The sequence below is a fragment of the Calonectris borealis genome, chromosome 3 (assembly GCF_964195595.1).
Source record: "Calonectris borealis chromosome 3, bCalBor7.hap1.2, whole genome shotgun sequence".
Lineage (NCBI taxonomy): Eukaryota > Metazoa > Chordata > Aves > Procellariiformes > Procellariidae > Calonectris > Calonectris borealis.
In genome coordinates, this window is record NC_134314.1 from 52,354,208 (window position 1) to 52,377,441 (window position 23,234).

At 35.7% G+C, this 23,234-nt stretch overlaps 1 protein-coding gene across 3 annotated transcripts in view; it reads left to right on the forward strand.

The window, feature by feature from the left end:
- The window catches only part of FIG4 (FIG4 phosphoinositide 5-phosphatase), a 75,202-nt gene extending 52,384 nt beyond the window's left edge, over positions 1-22,818 (forward strand). For 2 of the 3 annotated variants that reach the window (XM_075145660.1, XM_075145661.1), the window contains exons 21-23: positions 3,261-3,343; positions 7,833-7,922; positions 20,719-22,818. In XM_075145660.1, the coding sequence (XP_075001761.1) occupies positions 3,261-3,343; positions 7,833-7,922; positions 20,719-20,896 (351 nt within the window). In that variant the 3' untranslated portion in view covers positions 20,897-22,818. Of the gene's footprint in view, positions 1-3,260; positions 3,344-4,651; positions 4,747-7,832; positions 7,923-20,718 lie in introns of all 3 variants that reach the window. The other variant, XM_075145659.1, reaches the window with a different exon arrangement.
- Positions 22,819-23,234: the final 416 nt, after the last annotated feature.

Below are 23,234 nucleotides of genomic sequence, written 5' to 3' on the forward strand. Positions count from 1 at the left end.
AGCATGCAAATGGGATTCCTTTGTGGATGAAACTAAACTGGGAGATGCTTCTCCAGGAATGTACCTGATCTACCTACCTAATCAACATTTAGTCCATGGGAGCTAATCTGGAGCAAACCCCCTGAAAGACAGGTAGCACAGATCTGAGATCCTGAGTACCACCTCTTTCAGTTACAAATCTATTTCTTTTGAATGATGCCACTTGCTAACTGGATATAACTGTAAATTAATGTTCCATCTGGCTAAATTTCAATCTGATTTATATGAAGATTTTTAAATTGCTGTTTCATAATTATATGGTCTGACATTTAAAAAAAAAAAAAAAAAAGAAATTAAACTGACTCCAAAAATCTGCATGATAACGTTGTCACATTGGTCCTATGCTATTACTACTACTAAGGTTGAAGATAATGGCAGGATAATAGTGAAATCGTGTATGCACAGTCATATGAAAAGAATATGTATTCTCAGTTGTGGGCTATTAATCTTTTTTTGCTAGCATAACTCCAATTCTGCTGGTATCCCGTGGGTGCTAATCTAATGAAAATACTAATTTGTACGAAGTATTATGAAAATATCTATTTTATTATTCATGTAACATTTCTTCAAATTCTTTCTTGTAGATATCCGTTTTGGGTACCACTGAAAATGTCTTAGCAAAAGGATATGTTAATGGAGACTATACAAATTTGGAAAATTTGTATGGGTTTGGGGTTTTGTTTGTTTGTTGTGGGTGTTGTTTTTTTTTTTAAGCCACAGCTAATTTAAATGGTTATAGTGTTATGCTTGTACACGTTATCACCTTTGAAGAAACTTCAGTATTTATGACCTTAGTCAGTATAAAATGTAGTGCCTGATAGACTACAGGCACTTTTTTCCTGCTACAATTCAAATTTTCTTTCCATTCAGTCTTTAGCCTAGGGTTGTGTGTTCTCAGATAATGGATTTTCAGCCTTCTGTACAACACTGTCGTCTTCCTAACCTTAATGAAGCATTTTCAATAAAATAACTATGAATTCATGTGGTATTAATTTTGGACGATTTGGATTAATTGTTATGCCAGTACAAGTGCATTTATTTCTGCTTATGCAAGATATTTTATCTGAAAATTTTCCATTATCTGTGAATAATAGAGTACCTGTTTTCCAGTTTTCCAGCAAGTCGGATTGCTTCTAGATGTTTTTTTTTAACAACAGAAATCCAACCTGAATTTTATTGAATTTCCAACCTGAAATTTTATTCTTGATTCTTACCATTGCACAAGTTACCTCACATCAGTTTTTCCATCTGTGTATTGGACACACTTCAACACTTAGACCTAAGATTTTTTTTTTTAGATTTTTAAGATGCTTACATGAAAGATGCATGTAAACACAAAGTGTGATTTAAGATAGTATTGAATTTTAATGGCATACAATGGCTTGGGTAAGCTATTCTGATTCTTTTAGTGATGCACATGAAGAAATATTTTCCATTTTATTAGCACCTGTTCATGCACTGAATTGTAGTCATAATTTGTGTTGTTAATTTGTGTCATTGCTTATTAAAGTTGCAGTGCTGAAAAGGATTACCTATTCAGTTATGCTGAATTGCTATGTTAGCAATTAACTTGGGTTATCTTAATATCTGCCTGCCATTGTAAATTTGTTTATTCTCTTCAAAAGTACAAAGCTTCTCTTAGATACATTACTTTTGAGGGCACGATGTTTATGGAAACTTTCTGTTCAGAAACCAAACATAAAAATTAGTAATCTTAAAGACTGTGTTAGATATTAGATTTTAACATCTTCACCAGCTGATCTTCATTTAGCTTGTGAAGTGTTGTTTGTCCATTACCGGCTAAGCAAAGCATCAAATATAGGCTTTTCAAGATATGTTTTGGAATTATTTCTCTGGCAATGGCAATTGTTTGTTGTGTCCACACGTGTAGTTAAAAGTTTAAAAAGAAGACCTGTGATGGAGGGTTTCAAAACTTGATGGCTAAACTGAATAATGTAACAAGAAACAAAACAACTATGACTGGAAAAGTTGATAAGCTATCTAGTTGATTAAATAAGCATCTATTTTCTAGAACTGGTAAACCATAGAAATGTTTCAGATACATTTTTTTTTTCCCTCAAGTTAAGCTTAATTTAAAAAAGAAACTTTAATGAAGAATGCACGTAAAAGCCTAAGCTTACAAATATTCCATTTTATGTCTCTGTTAGCTAAACTGACAACTTACTAGCACTCTAACCAGTGTCAGTCTGCACTTTACTGTTTTCTCATTTGTGAAAATGGATTGTGTATAGTATTGTTTAAAAATATTAGAAGTTTGGATGAAAAACAGTAGTGTGGGACATTTTTGCGTGTAAAAGAGTTGATATTTGTAAGCTTATATTTTTAGGTGCGTCCTTGAGTAAATATGGTTATTCCAGAATGATTGGATGTTTGGTCAGGGATTTGAATTTTGGTATCTTTTACATCAGCAACTGTAGAGTAGAGAAAAATTGTATCTTTACGGGGGGTGGGGGGGCGGCGGCAGCACAGAACCCAAACAGCTAGTTCCTTTCTATTCACATCTCACAGAAGTTAATAATAAAATGCTTTAGTACTTCTGGTCAGGACATATCTTTCCAAAGTTCTTCTTTGACTTTGGGTCTTTTTGAACTAAAAGAAAACTATTTTTATAGTTGACTTACTTGCAATAACACGTGTCTTGTCAATAAACCCCCTCAATTTAACACTGAATCATTAGACATAGTGAAGTATTGCATGTACATTGGATCCTTGTTATAGTTGACTGACATGATTGTGTAATTTATAAAATAAAAATAGTTTTTGTTCAACCTGAAGTTTGTAATTATTTCAGAATTGACAGCAGGAAAAGTGAAAGCAAATGTGGGAGCATGTTCTGAACAAATATGATTTATTCTATATTAAGTTTCAACACAGAACAGAACTTAATACCTACATTATTATATGTCCTATAAATATAATTTATTCTCCTAATAAGTTGTTTTACCTGATACTATCTTTCAAGAATCTTTTCCTTTACTTGTTGAACAAATGTCTTAAATAATATTTTTAATAAATTGTTTTTATTTAAAAAAAAACCCATGCACAAGCTAAGATTACTGTGTATATGAGAAACTTGTTTGGTTTTGCCTGCACTTTTGAAATTATTTTCAGGTTTAGAAAGAATTCCTTGCTTGAAAGCAAACTTCTCTTTGGATGTTTTTACGGTATCCTCAGTCTGAATCTTTCTTCTTATGTTCCAGAATGTAGTGCAATCAACAAAAGATGTGTATGGAGTCAATCTTTCAGATGTTCCTTCAGAAGATGATCTCACAATATACGCTAGGTGAGATAAATTCTCAGTAGTAATCAGTAAAAGATAATTGGAGCTAAGTTAAATACAGCTTGTCAGAGTGCTGCCTTTAATTAAACTTACTTAAATTATAAATTTTAGAGATATTTGGATATATATACTATTCTGTTTCTAAAATCAAACTGTTTTCAGATGTCTGTGTCAACTCTGCAGTGGAAGTTATGCAGATGTCTCTGAATGCAAAATTTGGAACTTAAATTGAATGAAAGATGCTTCAATAGAAATACCTGTCATTTAATACAGTCCTAGAAATTAATAAGCAAATTCCATATTATGAGTGGTTCCATGGTTCTAAGCTATGTAGTCTGTGACTTTTGCATTTTTCAAATGTTGAATTACGCTAGTTCAAATCAGTCATAAGTGAAATAGCCTCTTCTATGAAAATGCATACAAAACAACAGAAGTTAAGTCTTTTTTTAACATAATGTCTTATTCGTAGAGAAACGTGTTAACTGTTACCTTTTACTCAAATTTCAATAGTTGTGTGACTTTTGATGTTCAAGGAAGATTACTTTTCTGAATAATATTCAGCCTTTGTCTTGAAACATCTTGGCCTTTTGAGCTTGAAATAAAAAATTTTGGATTTTATAGGGAGACCTTGAGACCGTTACTAAATCTAGTATAGGCTATAAGGAGAAAAGTTAAGAAAAGCGGTCAGAATAACTCACACTGTAGAAGCATGGATATCTAAGTGACAGATATTTGTACTGTAAGTTTCAGGAGAGGGAGAAGTCAGTTTGGCCCTTGCCGTTATTGGAGTTTCATGAAATAATGACATGCAAATATATGTGGTGTGTGGGTTTACGTGTGTGTGTGTGTATATGCGCAGCACCAAGTGTAGTGTGTGTAATACACACACTGCATTTTGAACATAAAATCATAGAATCATTAAGGTTGGAAAAGACCTCTAAGATCATCGAGTCCAACCATCAACTCAACACTACCATGCCTACTAAACCATGTCCCTAACATCATGGTGCCACTTGTTCTTAATTAATGGTTTTGTGAATTCAAACCATACGTACAGGAAATGAGTAAGATACAGCATAGTGCAAGACAAAATACAGCTCCTTAGGTGGTCCAGCAAGTTCCCACTCGGTCCCTGCACTTTGAAGTAAACTGCTACAATGTGAGGCAGCACGCTGCACAGCACTGCAGGCTCTTCTCAGGAGCTGGGGGCTGCTGGCTTACTGTGAGCAGTTGGAGGTAAGAGTTGGCGGGCAAGCATCAAGGTATCACTTCCCAGCTCCAACTACACAAAAACTTATGCTTTTATTCAAGGGTAACTTGGACTTTTATCCTCTACAAGACAGTTGTCGCCACTCCTGCAGGAGCCATGAACTGTCAGCTCCCCAAGAGCAATCAGCAAATTAATGGTATGCTTCTCCAACAAAAGGCAGCGACTTCCATTGTATCAGGAATGCTGTTTCTGAATTGCCATAACCCCGTATAGAGCGCTGGCTATGCGTTGCCATTGTTACAAAATGTGTACTTACGCTATTGTTCTCAAATTCTCTCCTCAATATCACAGAATAACACTGAAGCAAAAAAGAAACTGGTTCAAATCTTTTTTCCTTAAATCAGAAATTAATTTGAACCTTTTGGAATTTTTTTTACTCAAACCAAAACTGAACTAGAATAATTTCAGTTATAGATGAACTAGAACTGAACGAAAAAGTTACTTACTCCGTTCCCTGGTGGAGAAGATTCTTTCCTGAACCGCAATCTTTTTCTTTGAAATCTAGTCAGAATAATGGGAATTCAGTACTGGAGATCAGTTGGAGAAATTTAGATCCAAATTGAAGACCCTCTTAGTTCCTAACGGCTTATAATGCTGTTGCCAAGAGTGAATGCTTATGCAAGACACGAGGAGTGCAAATCAATTACATTTGCTTAATAAACCAATGCTTCAAACACCTGTTTAGGATGTTGAATTAATGGAGTTTGAGAAAAGAGGTGAAAGAAAACTACACATCATCTCAGAAAAACACTGTGTGTATATTGAAGTGAATATTTGTGAGGCATGCATTGAAATGAGCTTGTGTGCATTTGTTTTTATTTTCTAATGTGTAATAGCAGTGATTGCCTTGTTATATTTGAAACCTTTTCAATTTGTGAGGGAAGTTTTAATTCACTATGATATCTTCTCATTTGGTGATATGTGATGATTAATCCTGACTTAGTTCATTAATCCTCTCAAAGCATTTTTTTTCTTTTTATTTAAATTCTTTTTCTGTTAATTTTTCTTCAGGGGTAGCTACTTCACTTGCACTCTTTCATTCTTTGAAATTCCCATTTCTACCTATTTCCTGCATGATGAGTAATTTGAAGATAGTACACTTGAACAGCGTTGAGGAGGACATTTCTCATTATCTCTGAAATTTTTAACTTCACCTATGCCTCTAATTTTTTGGTTCTTTATTTTAACCACTAGAAAATGGATGCCAATTTGGCAATTGCTCTTCGGTATACCAGATGGTTATGGTTGTTCTGCAAATGGCCCAGTGCAAGCTAGTGTCTACTACAAGTCATTTTGTGCAGATGAACAGCTCTGTGGTAACAGCCAGGATTGCAGCTACTTCCCATTTTATCATTTTTCAGGCTGGACTAACATTCAGTCTGTTGTTACAGTAGTACTGTAAACTCCATGGGGGCTTTGAAGCTCCCTATTCATATCCTTTTCAAGACAAAAAAAGCTTGCATTTATTTCATTTCCCTGAAGAAATGCAGGTTTTAAAAATACAACAATTACAAATTCCTCTTTTAGCTAACAAGACATAGTGCTATTTATGGCCTGATGTGCTGATTTATGTGGAAAGTATAGATTTTACTGACATCCGTTATTACAATGTACATCATTTCAGAATAGCAGCAATTTATTTCACAGTATGATTATAGTTCTCACTTCAAGTCTTTTTCTATTATTGTAATAAGTAAGATCCTGACTCTACTTGACATTGTTGGACACGTTATGTTTTTTTTTCTTTATTAGCAACAGGGACTTGCAGATTTAAAGTACCTCAGGTTAAGTTACTTTATGTCAGATGATCTATATTAAGTATATATGCAAATGAAAAGTAATTTGAATCTCTTCAGCCCATTTTCACTGATGGCTGAGATAATTTGAGTTAATTCTCATCAAAATAGAAATCACAGAACCACAATTGGTTGAGGTTGGAAGGGACAGGACGTCCCTCAGATAATTTGAGGATGTATACTGCAGATCAACTGTGCATGGTGTCTTATTGATATCTGGTAACTTGCTTGTGTTAATTTAGGCCTTGTTTGTTTCAGAATATTGGATAATTTGAAGCAATTAATAAAAATACTTACACCTTTAGTTTGCTTTTGTTTTTTTTAAGCTTGTTTCAGTAGCAAGCTCCTGCAGTAGATGATCTTAATTATCTCTATTTCCACTTATAATTCTCTTATTTAGAAATTAAAATATTTATTCCTTCACCATCCAAAGTGATGTCGCATGTTTCTGAGGCTTTTGTTTCTACAGTATAGAATCTGAATGGAGCAGAAAGAGAAGTCATAATAAGTTGTTTAGGAATGTGTTGTTCCTTTGCCTTCTGTACACTCTTCCAGGCAATTGCTTTTGCGCTGTTAGTTGTCCCCTGTTAAAATGTAGTAAATATTTCTGAAATAGACCAATAAGACTATTTTTAAGCTAAATGGAAGCTAACTATTAAAAAAAGACCACCGCATCAGAAAATTAGTGTTAACATCACAACTAACATTTACTTCTGTTTTCAGTAGCATAGATGTGTTGGAGAGTGAACAAATTGAGTTTATGTGAGATAACGACATATACTTGAAACCCTCTGACTTTTCCTCTTAGACTGCGTGAATAAGATTAGTGATTAATAACTATTTTTTTTTAAATTTTGCTCCAATTCATTGTCAAGAAAAAAGCCATAACAGTATTTAGCATCTTCAGTGTCTTGGAGCAAATATTTGGAGATGGGGTAGTTCTCCCAAAAGGTTGTGCTTGGAAATGAGTGAGCTGGACTGACAGTGTTTCAGCTGAATAAACTACATTGAGTTTGGCTGAGGACTGACTTAAATCTGAATTTTGAGAGACTTTCTATCTCTTCTGTTGACTTTTCCCATAGGCTATTCATCTGACTGATTGCTTTGAAAAAGACATAGGAAGTTGACTGTAGTGGGCTGCCTATTTCATAGGAGCAGAGACCTGTTTCTATCCCATGACATAGTAGGCGACACCAATTAATAGGCAACTCTCTTTCAGGGTAATAGAAGCTGCTGAGTTCTCACATGCACCCCTGCAAAGTTTTAAAAATCTCTCTTGTTTACCAGAGAGGTAGTTCATGATCAGTGACTTACATAACATGACTTAAAGGCTCATTTTTGGTGTGATTTTCTTTCATTTGCTGAATTTTGGGGGATAGTTCTTTTACTTTCTTTAATTTGTTCTCCTATCTACTGCTTTTCCCAGGTTTGTTCAGCTGGGACAGAGTCAGCATAAACAAGACAAGAACAGCCAGCAATTTTGCTCAAAACACCACTTGGATAGGGTTATAAATTTGTAAGTACTATTTTTCTTTTCCCCTTTAGCCTATTTCTTTTTGCTTCTATCATTAGACCTGAATTATCGTTGGGTAAATTTGATGTTAAATTGTTTGAGAGTCATACTTCTGTTGCTTTTACTGCGTGAGGGGATTCAATGCATAGCATGAAGAATTAGGTTTCTACTTCTCCCTTGTAACTTAAAAAAAAGTTAATTGTTGTTTGTGGTTTGTTTTTTGGTTGGGGTGTGGTGGTGGTGATGGTGGTTTTTTTTTTTTTTAGTTTTTATAGTGGCAAGATTTTTGTATTCAAAATTCTTAGCAGTCATGAGTTATCACAACACAAAGTGCTGAAGCTACTGAAGCTACTTCTTGCTGTGATTGGTTTTGAAAGAGATGGTTTGAAAGCGATTGGTTGACCTGCATATTCATCATTAAAAAAACATTCAAAGTTGCAACTCGGTCTTTAGTGTGCAGTTATCTGGATTTATTTGTTCTGAGAAGGCTATGAGTGCCCTGTATTTGTTTTAGTGGACATTTGAGGAGACTTGAGAGGTCAAATGCAATACTTTTATATTTTCATTTTTCTGGCGAGTGGCCAGGTGCTGGAGAGAGTAGGGTAAAGTGGGAATTGATTCCTGCTTTGTTTTGTATACTTGAAGCCCATCTGTGTCACTGAAGTCAGAGGATCTATACTAGCTTTAATCACTATGCAGAGTGTTTTAACTGAAGAAAAGAGCATCTAGAATCTTGCATAGATGTTATTTTAACAATTAGTCTGGAACATTTTCCTCAGAAGTATCTCCCTGGGTTTTTTTGGTTGTCTGCTCTGTGTTACATACTAGTTCTATGCATTTGTCAGTGATACTTTGAGCTGATGATGCAATTTTTTTAAACAATTCATTTGTTACAATAGATACATTTTGCATCTTGTTCCAAACAGGTAGGTAGTTGATGGTAGGTTGTAAGGGGGGATCAACCTCCAAGTGCTTTTTGTCTTGAATACTTTAATCCCAGAAGATCAGTATGGGAGCCATATTCAACAAAGCCAATTGTGGTGGGATGGTAGGAGGATTGCTCTCCAGGGGTATCTGTCATGTGGAGTAACTTTCCATTACTATGAAAAATAATTCTAACATTAAAATTACAATAGGCGGACATGTTTAATTTATACTGAAATAAGAAATTTAACTGTTTGTGATTATGGATTGATCATTGCTGTACAAGAATGGCCGCTAGTGATAGGCCAGATCATTTGAATCTTTTCTTAGTACTAGTATAAAAAAGGGTCATGATATTATCCAAATATACTATTATCGAAGCAGGTCTTGGAATTTAGATGATCAACTCCTAACTTCCCAGTTGACATCTTCCTGTACCGTAGGCAGCTTCAAGTTTCACCAAGGCAGGTTTTTATTTACTTTTGTCTTTGCGGTACATGATCTCTTACCCAACAGCACAGCCACTCCATAGAACTGCAGACGTTTACTGCAATCCATTGATTTACAGAAGCCTCAGCTTTGTTTCCTGCACTGGCTCTAGTCATTCCCTCTATGCTGATGAAGTGAGGGAACCTTGAACATAGCACTCACCCAAGCAGGGATAGAGAAAGGGGGTGTCTCAGTGGGGCTGAGGGAGCAGGATAACATGAAACAGATTGAATATTGTGTATGAGACTATACTGCCTAATATCAGTGCTTAGTCGTTTGGTATTATATACATTTAAAGTGATGATGCCACCGTGCATCGTTCATCATTAATAAGATTACATTTTGTAGGTGAATGTGCCTGTAGTTTTATAATAAAATATATCTGATGGGTATTAAAATAGTAAGTTAGGTTGGCAAACTGTAAAACTGTTTTTAAAAATGAAGGAACAACCCTGAACGTTTTGAAGGGAAATGGTTATTAAGAAATTATTTTATAATAATAAGAATATTTTTGCTATGAACGAAGGTGATTCCTTTTGTGTAATTGCAAAATCTCCCAGCATGTTTGACAGTATAGGAGATAATCATTCCTTTCTTGCCCCCTTAAAGTAAATTATTCCCCATGCTATGCTGCTGTAAAATGAACACATTAAAGAGAGTCTATGCACAGAATCCTGGTGGGTTTTGGGTAGTCAGATGTTCATTTTTCTCCTTTCCCAAGTGTAATTTCCATGTGTTTCTGATTAGTGGAAGTGTAAAAGTCATAGAGCACACAAATCTGTGCCTCCTGTCACTCCTCCTCTTGAAGTCATGTAGATCATCTTTCTCTGCCAGTTCTACTGGACATGCTTTTCTGTGCAGATCTGAGAGGAAACAGGGTATCTTATAGTTGGTATTTTTTTTTTTTCTGAAAGTATATCTTTACACAGCTTAAAAATTTTCTTCAGCTTTTGTTTTGCAACTTTTAAAAAATGTTTAAATACTGTTTGGATGGTGGCAGATTATTCTTTCAAGAAAAGTCATAAATGTAGCCATTCTTTAAAGGCATGTTGTTCAATTCTGAAACAAGGAAGCTTTCTCTTACTGAGTTTGAATTGCTGCTCTGAATCAGGAATTTCCTTGGAGAATGCTAACTTTTTAGAGATAAAATAGCATGAACATACTATACTCAAGATTAGGTCAAGAGAGAGGGTTTTCAGTAATAGCAGCTGAGGCACATCTTGCAGTTGTTGGACTGTATATTTCCTTGTTTCTCAAGGAGCACTTGAAGAAATTGAAAAATTATGGTAACTTGTATTAATTTGATGTTAGGTACATTTTAAATTGAAAACAATCTGGCAAATTTGATTCTCCACTAGTTCCTTCTAGATAGAAATGCAGTTAAACCTCAGTCCTTTTCATAGTAAAATGAAGTACTCAACCAAAACCTTTGGTTTCTCATCAGCAGTGAGATATAATTTAGTCTTAGGTTAGTTGCTGTCATTTCCACACTTTTCAAGAAAATCTTTTTTTTATATCCTTTTTCGATATTTAAAAAAAAAAAACAAAAAAACAAACCCCCCCAAAAAAAAACCAAAAAACCAAACAACAAAACCTCACAACCTTAAACCTTGTGGCCATTTTAATCAAATACATAAAGCCAATACAAAAAGAAATATTTCTTATTTTTACAATGTCGCTTCGGTGATATGTATGAACTCGAATATGCATTGTAGAAGTACCGAAGAGAAGCTTCTGACTTAAATTTAAAAACTGTAAGTATACACTAGAAGCAAAAAATGCATACTTGAAGAGGGACTACAGTGATGCAGTGAAATAATACTGAAGAGGAGTGGAGAATGTGGAAGGATATTGAAGTTCCTCTTTTTGTTCATAGAAATTCCATGAACAAAAAAAGGGTAGAATTTTAGTTAGAGCTAAACAGAGCTGGACTACTTTTAGCACAATCTATTATCATGTATATGAAAAGAGACTTTTGAGTACTGTAGTATAATTACTGTTGGCTGACACAGTGCACCTGTTCCTAGTTCCTTAGTACTCATTGCGGTGTGGTATAAATAATACTGTTGAAAAATATACTCTCAATCACTTTCCAAATGTACTACTTATATCTAGGAGTATGAGAAATTTGATTCCTTCCCAAACAGGGAATTGAGCGTTTTGATTCACTGCAGCACTTCTGGAGAAGAGTGCTGTACTGTGCCCATTGTGGCCTATGCAATACAGCAACAATGCTTGTGCACCAACTTTAATTCATCCATAGGTATCTACTCTCCTGCTCGGTTTTGTGGGGCATTGGTGATGCTCAAGCAGGAGAACACTTCAGTGAGTGATATCTGCAACATGGTCCAGTGCTATGTTCTCCTTAAATATTTGAAAAACATACCCTGTCTTCAGAGATATATCATATAGTCCATGTTTTCAAAAGTTCCCTTGATGTTAATTGTGTAATTTTTTTCTTTTTTAAAATCAAGACTACCTAGATTCTGCTTGTCATCCAAGTATTGATCAAACGTGACTCAAATTGAGTAGCAACTAACTATGTACAAGTTAGCAGCTAGCTATGGGCTTTTTTACTCTTTGTTTCTCTGTATATGCACTTTATATACATTATTTTCTCACCAAGATAAAAGTAATGAAGCAAATTTCAGTGAACAATGGAGCACTCTGTATTTTCCATTTTTGCTAATTAAATGCTCTACTGGAGTATTTTTAATCTACAATGCCACTTGAAAAGTAAAAATAGAGCAGTACATTTTCTAATTTTAATGAAGTGTTTTACAACCCTAGTTACTTTTGAAAGCTGTTAGCTCAGTTTAGAGCAATTCTCTTGTTCATTCAGTACTTCCATATCACTTTGTTAGTATAAGGTCTATTTCTTGGAGGATTAGATAAAAAATAGCTTTATATTTGTAAACATGGCATTATCACTGCTTTATAACTGTACTAAAGAAAAGGTTGGTATTGAACTTGTCATCTTTCACATCCTAGGAGTTCTTGGGAGGTTCCTTATGTTGAAAGGCAGAAGTAAATGAATAAAGGATGTTTAGAGTGTTAAGCATATTTACTTTTTACACTAAACCTATGCAAAATACCTTGACACTGCTGTGGGAACAGTGAATCAAAAGTCGTTCGTAATTATTCAACAAGCAACTTTGGAAATTACAAGTTATCTTGGATTCTCAAGCGTGTTGATAGTTTCACAGTACAGTGCTTTTTTGCATGCTCTCTGCTTCAAGTATGCACCCCAATATGTTGCTTCACATCATTAGATAAACTTCAGTGAAAGTGTTTATTCACAAAATAGGGAATTGTTATGAATATTCATGGAAAATATAGGTGAAGAAATTGTTTATATTCTGTCATCTGTTTACACTAAGCTTAAATCACAAGGGTCTCTTATCTAGTTGCTGTCTTCTCCTGATAAGGTGGCAGTCAAGGTTTCCTTTTTTAAAAAAATACATTTTCTGCCCTTCAATAGAGCACGTTCTTGTTAGACAACCCTTTGTCAGAGCAGCATCTAATCTTCAGTGAAGTTTTTTATCCCTAGTCTCCTCTTTGAAATCTCCCAGAAGGGTCTAAATAGATGCTGTGTTTTTACCAACAACTCATTTTATTTCCTCCTTTTCTTGGAAACAGGATAGCTATGCCTCTTAATTAAAACAAGCACTGCTTCAGCTCCTTGGAGATGTAAATATCTGTATTAAATTGGGAATCATCTACCTAACTTCCCTCCTTAACTAAAAACTCTTTGCCTCTGTGATGGGTGAAATTCTTTCCTGTTTGGTGATTATTTAGATTCATTTTACTGTGAAATGTCCTATACTGGATCTCATATTCTTTCATAGATGTATATTAAGAAGCATATATGATCTAAACCTCTGTATACCTCTAATAAAATAAAAGTATGTAGCTCACTATTAGCTCTTGATTCAGAGCAGAGATGAGGATAATTAACCACTTAGGGTTAACTGATCCAACATAGATGTGTTACAACAACTTTAGTTTCCCTTGTTCTTTTGACTCGCATATATTCACTGTTCTGGTATTCTAAAAATAGCTTTAAGGATTAGCCTTCCTCATGTAATTTGAATCTTTCCTCTTTTTGACACTCAGTATTTTTACGAAGCATTTCTGTGATTCTCCAGCATTTATTGCCTGTGAGAATTCTCTTGAAACTTACTGGTCAGGCTGTTTATAAAACTACCTGGATTTTGTCTTCTGTCTGAAGGATTGCCCTTCATTGGGATTCTGAATTGCTTTAGCACTGTCTACGTGCTTGTCTCTTGCAAAATGGCTTGACTAAACTGACTGCTACTGAGAGTATCTTCATTTTATATTCTGGGGAAGTGGTTTTAAAGTCATTGTGGGCACTTTCACTGAAAGTACTTGATACTTCATGTCAGCTGGAAAAGACAAAAGAGTATCAGGAATCAACACCACATAAAACGAATCATTTTGTCATTTTGGGTTTGAATGCTCTGTTCCTTTTTAGTCACACATCTCAAAAAGAGTACTACTGGGAGGGATCTGGGGAAAAGCAATAGTATGATCAGAGTTGTAGGACTCTCCAGAAAAGAGCTGGCTGGGGACTGAAGGAAATAAGTCAGTCCATGTTGTGATGGTTTGTAAAATGCTCTACAGAAGTTTGACAGGTGAAATGGTTTGGTATTATGGTCACAGCATGACTGGATTTGATGGGAGAAGTTAACAAAATAGCTGAGCCAATTCTAACAGCTCATTGCCAGTAAAAGGGGGAGGTCCTGCTCTTTCCCTCCTTCCTTATCACATACTTTTTCAGTTACTTGTGCAAGCTTTGCTACTTGTTACAGTGCTCCATAAATCAGTTCAACTCATCAGTCTGTAGCAAACTAATTCAGCAAAAAAAAGCAAATAGTTTCCTGGTAGATTAATGAGATTATTTAGACCAGTGAAGGTCCCAGATATCACCAGGGCCAGCACAGAAGAGACAGAGCCAAAGGGTCAAATGCAGTAGAACTTTCTTATGTGGCTGGTGGCAATTTGTTAGATTGGCTCAGTCATCTTGCACAGCACTTTTTTGACAGATCAGGGAGCAGAACATAAGCTTTTTCCAGGGATCTTGGGAAAATGGTTTGAACTCCTTGTGATTCAGATCCCCATGTATGTAGGAAGAATTATCTTTTTCCCATTCATCTGTTCTGTCAATATTAAGCTCTGAGCTTTTCAGATTAAAAAGCTCATGTGCCTAGCGTTTTTGGTAGAGTTGTCAACTGAGATGCTCAATATCATTTTAACAGTGAAACTGTTAGCATTAATCTGCCTCATACTGATTTAGATCATGATTTTCATTTATTGATGTCTGTTTCAAATTAAAAAAAAAAAACCCAAACATTTTTAATACCTAAATGTTCACACTTGATCTCTGGGTCCTCCATATTTCCTCCCTATCTACACTTAATTCTGAATAAAAATCTACATGTCAAATCTCATACCATCCATTGATGTAAAAAAAAACCTGCAACAGTGGCATGCATACTTTCAGAATGATACGTGAATTGTGATGAAATTTAGCCATAATTTTTCAAAACCCAAGGGCTGAAAAAATAATTTGAGCTATAAAACAATAGTTCAGTACAATTTTGATGGGACCTTGTTGTCACTGCAACACGCATAAAAATTTAGTTTGTCTGTGTCTGCTGTCCACCTGGTTTAGCAGTTCTGTATGTTGCGTATTAAAAAGATAATGCAGTAGTCTCACAAGACTAGAAAAAAACATTCTGAGTTTATAACTGGTCTTAGCTTCTTTTTTTTTTAATGTGTCAAAATATATTCTGTTCTGTTATTAAATTTGCCTTTTTCCAAATTTTAAATAAAGAACTATTGTATCTTTTACTACAGTGGTCACTGTTAAAATGCTTCAGAAGTTCTGTGGCTTAAAGCTTGTTTTTTTAATTTTATTTTGAGATTAGTGGGCTGGTGTTCCTCACTTTTGCCTGTGAAGTCTCATTTTGATCCTAATGTCAGCAGCATTGAAATCATATCCTTTAAAAATGTGACCATAACAAATTTCTGTGAAATATGACAGTAAATCTAGTTATTTCTATTTGTATATTATGGTTTCATTGAATTTGGGATTTTGTAGTATTAACAGTCTCTAGCAAAAAACAGAAGGTACTATATGCCACCTTAGCTCAGCTACTTTTAGACTTTTTAATGAAAATTCTCAGGATCCTTCTTCACCCTGTCCCTCTGTCTTCTCTATGAAGTGATAAATTTCTGTTCATCAATTTAAGAGAATTGTCTTCCTCAAGTAATCCTATTTGAAAAACTAAGTCTAAGCTTTTCCTTTCCAAAAAGAAACACAATAGTCCTCTTTTTTTTTTTTTTGTGAGTTCTTTTGATACTTGTTTGTCCTGTACTACCTCTAGGTTCCTTTGTGTGTTTGATTTTTAAATTTTGAATTAGTTTGTGGTCAGTGTAAATCATCCCTACTTAAAAGATTTATCTGTCCTCAGAGATCACCTTTCTGTATCAGATGTTCTAACCTCTTCTGTCATATTCCTTCTGTCTGCACTGTAGAGAAGCTGCTTCTAATTTGGATTGTAAAATGCTCATTTAGATGTATACCTGTGTAAAGAGAGTCTCTTCTTTCTCTAGCCTTTGACACTGTACATGCCGTTGGAGTTTCAGGTGATTGTTCTGGGACCTGGATGCAGTCCAGGTTTTGCTGCTGGTCGGTTCTGTAAGGTACAAGTTGTATTCTTGGACAGAGACAGTTTCCTGTTTTTCAGTCCTCTCCATTCACAAAGAATGTGACTGAAACTTTGTTTCATGGAGGTGTTGGTGTCTAAGGAAGAAAATTCTGTTGAAGGCTCTTCCAAGAGCACAGCAAGCAATTTAAAGGGATACCATTTATGGAGGGGGGGTGGGGAACCCAAACAAAAACTCTGGATTTGCCAGAGTTTTGTAGGTCAGAGATATTTGCTTAGGATTCAAACAAGGCAACAGAGTGCATTTTGTCTCCTCCTTTAGATATACTTTAGAGACTTGAGGAGAACTAACCACTGTTGAAACAAATGTGGTGACTGCTATATTTCTGAGAGCTAAGCACATCACCATGCAGTTTTCCTTCAAAGTATGAAACACCTTTGTTGTAACTGAAGATTTTAGCTGTATCTTCTTTTATTGTAGAGAGAATGCTACTTTTGGTGAAACCATGACACCATGAAGCCTGTTCACAAGTGGGATGAAAATAACTGTACTTTGCATGTCAAGGGTGCTGTCCTTCATGACATGGTGTCTACGTTCCTATCTATGTAATTTTCATGGGGAGGCCATAGAGCTACAGGTCTCTAGGGAGATCTGATAGCCAAGTCATAAATAATGTGCTCTCCTTCATGATTCTATTGTAAGATATTAAACCTATTAAGTAGATTAGATTTTTATATGAATAGTGTTAGAGAAATGACTTTAAATGACTGGATAATACAAGCACTCTACAAATAGTTACAGCTTAATACAGGGTTATTAATCAAAATTGGCACGCATGAACATGCGGTTCTTTTGATATATTTTTATCATGTTGAAGCAAGTAGGTGGAAAATTGAGATTTAGTTACTAAATGCTCAAAATTAAATACGCTTTGCTGTCCAGTTTCCATTGTGCCTAAGGAAATTACTTTTGACTCATTAGTGCTTCAGAAATGTCATGTCTTTAGAAACAAATCAATAAATAGAGAAGGCACCAAATTAGTGTTATGTCTTTGTTTTGGTGTTTTTACTTCACTTGCTAGTGGACTAGACAGGCCAGCTACATGTGAGTAAGTGACGTCTTTTGGTGTTACATAGTGACATTGGTAAGCTAGTACAGTGTGCTGGTGTCGCATACCATTGCTAGAGTCTCAGCTTGAATGCTTTAAACTAGATAAGTATGTATCTGCGGAAGCTGTCGCTGCTTTGAAAAGCAACCTACTTTTAAAGCATCTAGGTACAAATTTAGATAGACTAATGTTCGGTACCACTTCTGAGAACACCCACCTTAATGTTTTATAATAAAGTAGAAGAATATGATAGTGATAATGAGAAGAAACTATCACTTGATGGGGAAAAAAATAGAAAGAAAAGGCTAAGTATGATAGAATTTCCATAGTATAATTCATACAGTTTACCAACAAAAACCCACTGATTTGGTGAGAGCATAATAGCAGAGGTTGGACTTTTCAGAAGAGTTTCATCTCTTTTTCTGAGAAGAGTTTCATCTCTGTTTCTGAGACTTTTGTGTTGTTTAAGAAAAGCATAAAAATGGTAAGCATTTTGGAAATTTTATCCTAATCATACAGGCAGGTAACTTGCTTACATTTTCGGTATTTGTTTACATTGCACTGTAGTGCCACAGAATTCTAAGACTAAGTCGTCTAAACAGGAATTGTAATACAATCTAAAATGAGGAAAATAACTAGTATGAGGAGAAATGAAATACACTCGGTTGTATGATAGTGATGCGGAGGACGCAAACAGAGAATGACTGTTCACCATTTCTCCCAATGTAAGAATTACGAGCAACCAAGGCCCATGGTAACAAATGAAAGGAATGTCACATCAGACACAAGTAGTGGAACTTATTCCCACAGGATTCTGTAAGTGTCAGATACTAGAAAAAACAGTGAAAACCTATGGAAATGACTTTTCATGAAATAGTAGTCTAGTTTCAAATTTTGCTTGAGGTAGATCCTAAATCCTGATTGCTCAAATACAGGAGGATATACTGGAGAAGGCATTGTTAAGTACCTGTTCTGTTTTAATAATCTGTCCTCAAAAATTGCTGCTAGCTACTCCATAGGACAGGCTAATTGGCCCCATGAAATTTTGGTTCAACCTAGAAGGAAAGATCTTATTTAGGGAAGTGTTCAGTGTGTGGTAGGAAATTGAGTCTATAGAATTGAAATCTTTGTGTTGTACGGAATACTTGGACAGCTTTGTTTATATAGAGTATTTATAAAGCAGCAGTATTTTAGTAAGTAAATTAGCTTTTCCAGCTGAAATAGGAGCTAAAAATATATGAAACTGATGATTTAGAGAACTCTTCAAAACATGTATGTCATTTTTTTCATAACGGAGAAATAATTTATTTCTCCTGTTTAGCATTTATAGGTGCATTGCATCCACTGTTCTAGATAATCATAGTTCTGTCAGATCATTTGTCCTTGGAGTTCATTTCAAGCTTTGATTTCCTGTAAATCTCAAACACTATTGACAGAAGGAGAAGTTAATGCATAGCTTATCTTCAGATAGCAATGTGTTAGTCATTGGATGTTCTGTTGTGGAATCCAAACTGATCTGCTATCACACAGGTTAAACATCTATACTCTGGGAGTATTTTATAAAGAAATTACTAAAATATTGCTGGAAATGTACATAGTATATTTATGAATACAGCTTTCACAATAGCTACAGTGCTTTAAAATGGAAGTTATTTACTACACAATACTTTTAGTGTTTATTAATTTATTAAGTATTGAGTATAAATAGTTTTGTTACTACCTTGCAGTTGATTGTGGAGAACACATTGCTGCTGAAGTGTTTGGCTTAGAACCATAGAATATTTTAAATTGGAAAGGACCCTGGAGGTCATCTGATCCAGTCCCGTGCTCAGAAGAGGACCAAATTAGATGAGGTTGCTCAGGGCCATGTACCCTTGCATTTTGATTATACTTAAGTGTCGTGGTTTAACCTGGCAGGCAGCCAAATACCACGCAGCTGCTTGCTCACTCCCCCCCTCCCCCACCCCACCCCCCCCTGCAGTGGGACAGGGAGAGAATCGGAAGGGTAGGAGTGAGAAAAACTCGTGGGTTGAGATGAAGATGGTTTAATAGAACAGAAAAGGGAAAATAATAATAATAATAATGATAGAATATACAAAATGAGTGATGCACAATGCAATTGCTCACCACCCGCGCTGACCGATAACCAAGTAGCGATCGGTACTTCCTGGAACACGCCTACCATTCATATACTGAGCATGACGTCACATGGTATGGAATACCCCGTTGGCCAGCTGGGCTGGCTGTCCTGACTATGTTCCCTCTCATCTTGCGCACCTAGCTCGGTCAGTAGGGCATGGGAGCTGTCCTTGACTAAGAGGGTTCTTAGAAATAACTCAAAACATCAGTGTGTTATCAACATTCTTCTCATACTAAATCCAAAACACAGCAGTAGGAAAAAATTTAACGCTATCCCAGCCGAAACCAGGACATCAAGGAGGGGGAGGTTCCACTGCCTCTCTGAGCAACCTGTTCCAGTGTTCAACCACCCTTGGAAAAAAGTTCCCTTGTATCTAATCAGAATGCCCCATGTTGCAATTTGTATTCCCTTTTTGAAATTTGTCTTTTAGTCACGTACTCCAAGAAGAGTCGGCTTAACGCTATCTATACCCTCCCATTAGGTAGTTGCTGACAGCAATAAGGTCTCCCTTAGCTTCCCTTCTTTGGGCTGGACAAACCCAGCGCTTGCAACCTCCCTTCATATGCCATGTACTCCAGCTCTCTAATCATCTTGGTGACCTTTGCTGGATTCATCCAAGTATTTCATTGTCTGTCTTGTAGGGGAGAGCCCAAGAGTGGGCACAGTTCTCCAAATGTGGTAGCTCAAGCCCTGCGTAGAGGGAAACAATCGCTTTTCTTGACCTGTTGGCTATGCAGTTTTCAAAAGTTGCAGTTAAAAGACCAGCTTCTAACCTTACGAGTGAGTCTGATTTACAGCAGTGCTTAGAAAAGGTCAGACATACTCAGGTTCTTGTAAACTTTCAAACTATGTGTTTTTCTCATAAGATGAGTAGGTTTAAATACTAGGATTCGAAGATACCATTTATGGTACGAAGCTATTTAAAAAATTTTTTCATAAAATATTAGCTGTCCCAGTGTACAGAGCATTGTTGCTGATAAGTTGTCTGTTTCCTGATAATTAGATGGAAATTTCTTATCTAATAAATCCTTTCTATATATTGGTTCAGATTATAATCACTTGCTTGTTATAATTGCTACTAAGAGGATAGCTCAATAAAGTTTTCCTGTTATCTGCTATAATGCATGGCACAGATCTATTTCTGCTTGGGTACTTACTGACCATAGCAGATCTGAAGAAGGATGAAGAAATGAGGACAGAGTGGAGGGAAGTGAGAAAGTATTCTGTGATGTGATTAGTGACAACTTACCTAATTACCCTACTTGGAAAGCTGGGTCTTATCAGGTCTGCAGTAGTGATAAAAATCTAGGTAAATTAATTATCTAGTGGGAAGTTGCCCTTTCATTGACTCTCATATATATTTCAAGGAAAAGAAATACTCTTCCCTTTCTGTGGAAAATTTTTACCTAAAGTTCCAACTATTCTGCGTGTTTGTTTTTTTCCAGAATACCCATCTCCTCCTTTTCTCAAGATAATATTTACGAAGTCCAGCCTCCAAGAGCTGATAGGAAATCAATAGAGATTTTTCACGCGCACATTCAGGCTGGAAGAGGAAACATGCAGCCACTGGGAAAAGATGACTTCCTCATGTACAGAGAGTACATTCGAAACAGATACATGTAAATACAAGCTGGATTCTCCTGCCAAGTCTATTGTACTGATAGGTCATAAAAATAATTTTAGAAAGGAAACCTAGTTTGGTATTTGGCAGTAATAAATTTATTAGCTAACGTTTTCTATTTATTATGCTTTACTATTATACATTTACAGTATTGTGCTTTACAGGAAAAAAGTGATTTAATATCTGCTTTTCAGCTGAAAGAGAAAGTCTGTCTTAAGAGACTAAGTGAATAATCAGAGCACCTACAGTCACTCAAAAGTATGTAGCAATTTATGGCAAAGAAAATATTGCATCTTTAGGTTTTATATTAATTTCTTACATTGTTACATTTGCTAGTAAAGTTGAAGTGATTTGTACATAAGAATCAGGACTTAATACTTTTCTTCCTCTTTGTTCCATGACAGCAAACAATCTTTTGTTACAACAGAATCTCTTCTGATATTTCTTGAGATTTTTAGCAAACTGAGTGCTAAAATGACTGCTTGTAATTTACTGCTTTCTTAAGCAGAAGTGAAAAATTTGTGGCTTATTTAAAAATCAAAATTTGCATCTAGACAAACAAACTTTGTAACCCTAATTTGTGACAAAACTAATCTCACTGGTGCTACTAGCTACAGAATCTGCCACATGCAGGGTGAAAATGGCTTGTGACTAATTATCATGGGCTTCTAGTAGGAATCTGGGGTGAACCATTTACTGACTGAATCTGCAAATGAAGGAATGCTCTCCACTTTACTGGGTTTAGACTCTTAGAGGGCGCAAAACCATCTGTCATTTTTCTGTATGACAGGTGTATCCATTTTGCAGCATACTCTTTCCATCCCTGTATTTGTGCTCCTGCAAGACATTTTCAGGTTCAAGCCTACAGCCTCCCAAGAAATGAGTATCGGTAAGGGAGGTATAGAGACTGGATCATCTGGGGTGGTCATGCAAGAGGAAGCAGTAGTTGGGTTAGGCAAGACTGAACATCATGCCCAGTGCTAGCTAAGAAGTGGAGAGGCAGCAGGTATCTGAAATAGGTTGCTTAATTTGGGTTTGTGATTAAAACATTTCTCAAATTAAAAAAAAAACAACAACAACAACAACAACCAAAAAAAACGCTATTATTTGCAATTACAAGCTGAAATTCCCAACGCTGCTTTCTAGCCCTTTGCCTTGAAGAATACTGACAGTGTCAGCAGCATCCTTGACAAATCATGTTATTCCGCAAGCTTGTACAGACCATATTTCAGGATTTTCTGGAATAACTGAGTAACTGTTTTAGGGATGTCAGCCAACTGCATGTACTAGATGTAGAGAACATGTTTGTGTTCATAATAAATTACTTGCAGGCAGCTACCCCAGATTCTTGGCTGCATGCTGCAAACATATTCTGAATATGTTTGCATATTTTATGCAGTAAGTTGCACTTCCATCAGTAATTCAATGAAAGAAAAGATGCAGTGGATAAAGGGAAAAGATAGAAGTTTCTTGTGACAGAAACCTTTGTGTTTCAGAGGGTGACTTGTATGCAGACGGTGAGAGAACATGGTGATTCAAGCTACTGAAAAATTTTGGTGTCCATTCTCTTTTGTTAATTGATTAATACTGTTTTGAAAGAAATGAATATATTTTAGGAGATGCAAGAATGAAATGTCACTTTAGATAATACTTCATTGCAACTGTCAATGTTTTTTTTCCTCTGGGAAAAAAAAAACTGTACTGAATTCTTTTGTCCAATATGAAAAATAATTTGAAGGAATAAATGCTTGCTTTGGAAAAATGTAGAGCTGGAGTCCTTATCCTAATATGGCAAATGCATGCTTTTCTTGCTGCACTTAAACTACTTCAGAGAATGTTTTCTAGACTATCACAATCCTCATACTTTTGTTATTCATAGATACTGGTGATTCATAAAAGTTGCTCTTGAAAGTGTGCCACTTAACCACAGGTGAGGCAAAAGATGATGCTTTCTTTTTCAACATCTGATGTTGTTGCAAAACACAGGAACTGTAATAATTTTACAGGTCTAAGAGAAAATATGTTCATGCTTCAGCAATTCAAACACTCTTCAGGAAAAGAGGATTAAAGCGTTTTGTTTTTACCAAGTTTTGAGATGAATGACATCTCAGTCCATTCTCTGTAATATAATGCCAGGCTTTTCAGTGTCTCTCTAAATGTATGCCATGACAGTGCTGTCGTGGTGTCCCCTTGAGTCTTTTGGTATGTATAACTGCTGCTTGTTTCTCCTAGCTGCTTACAGGAGTTTAAGCCATGTGCATTACTTCACGTGCTTGGGTATTAGTATTCAGGTGACAGCTTGTATGATCTACCATTAGCGTACTCTTAGCAGCTGCTAGG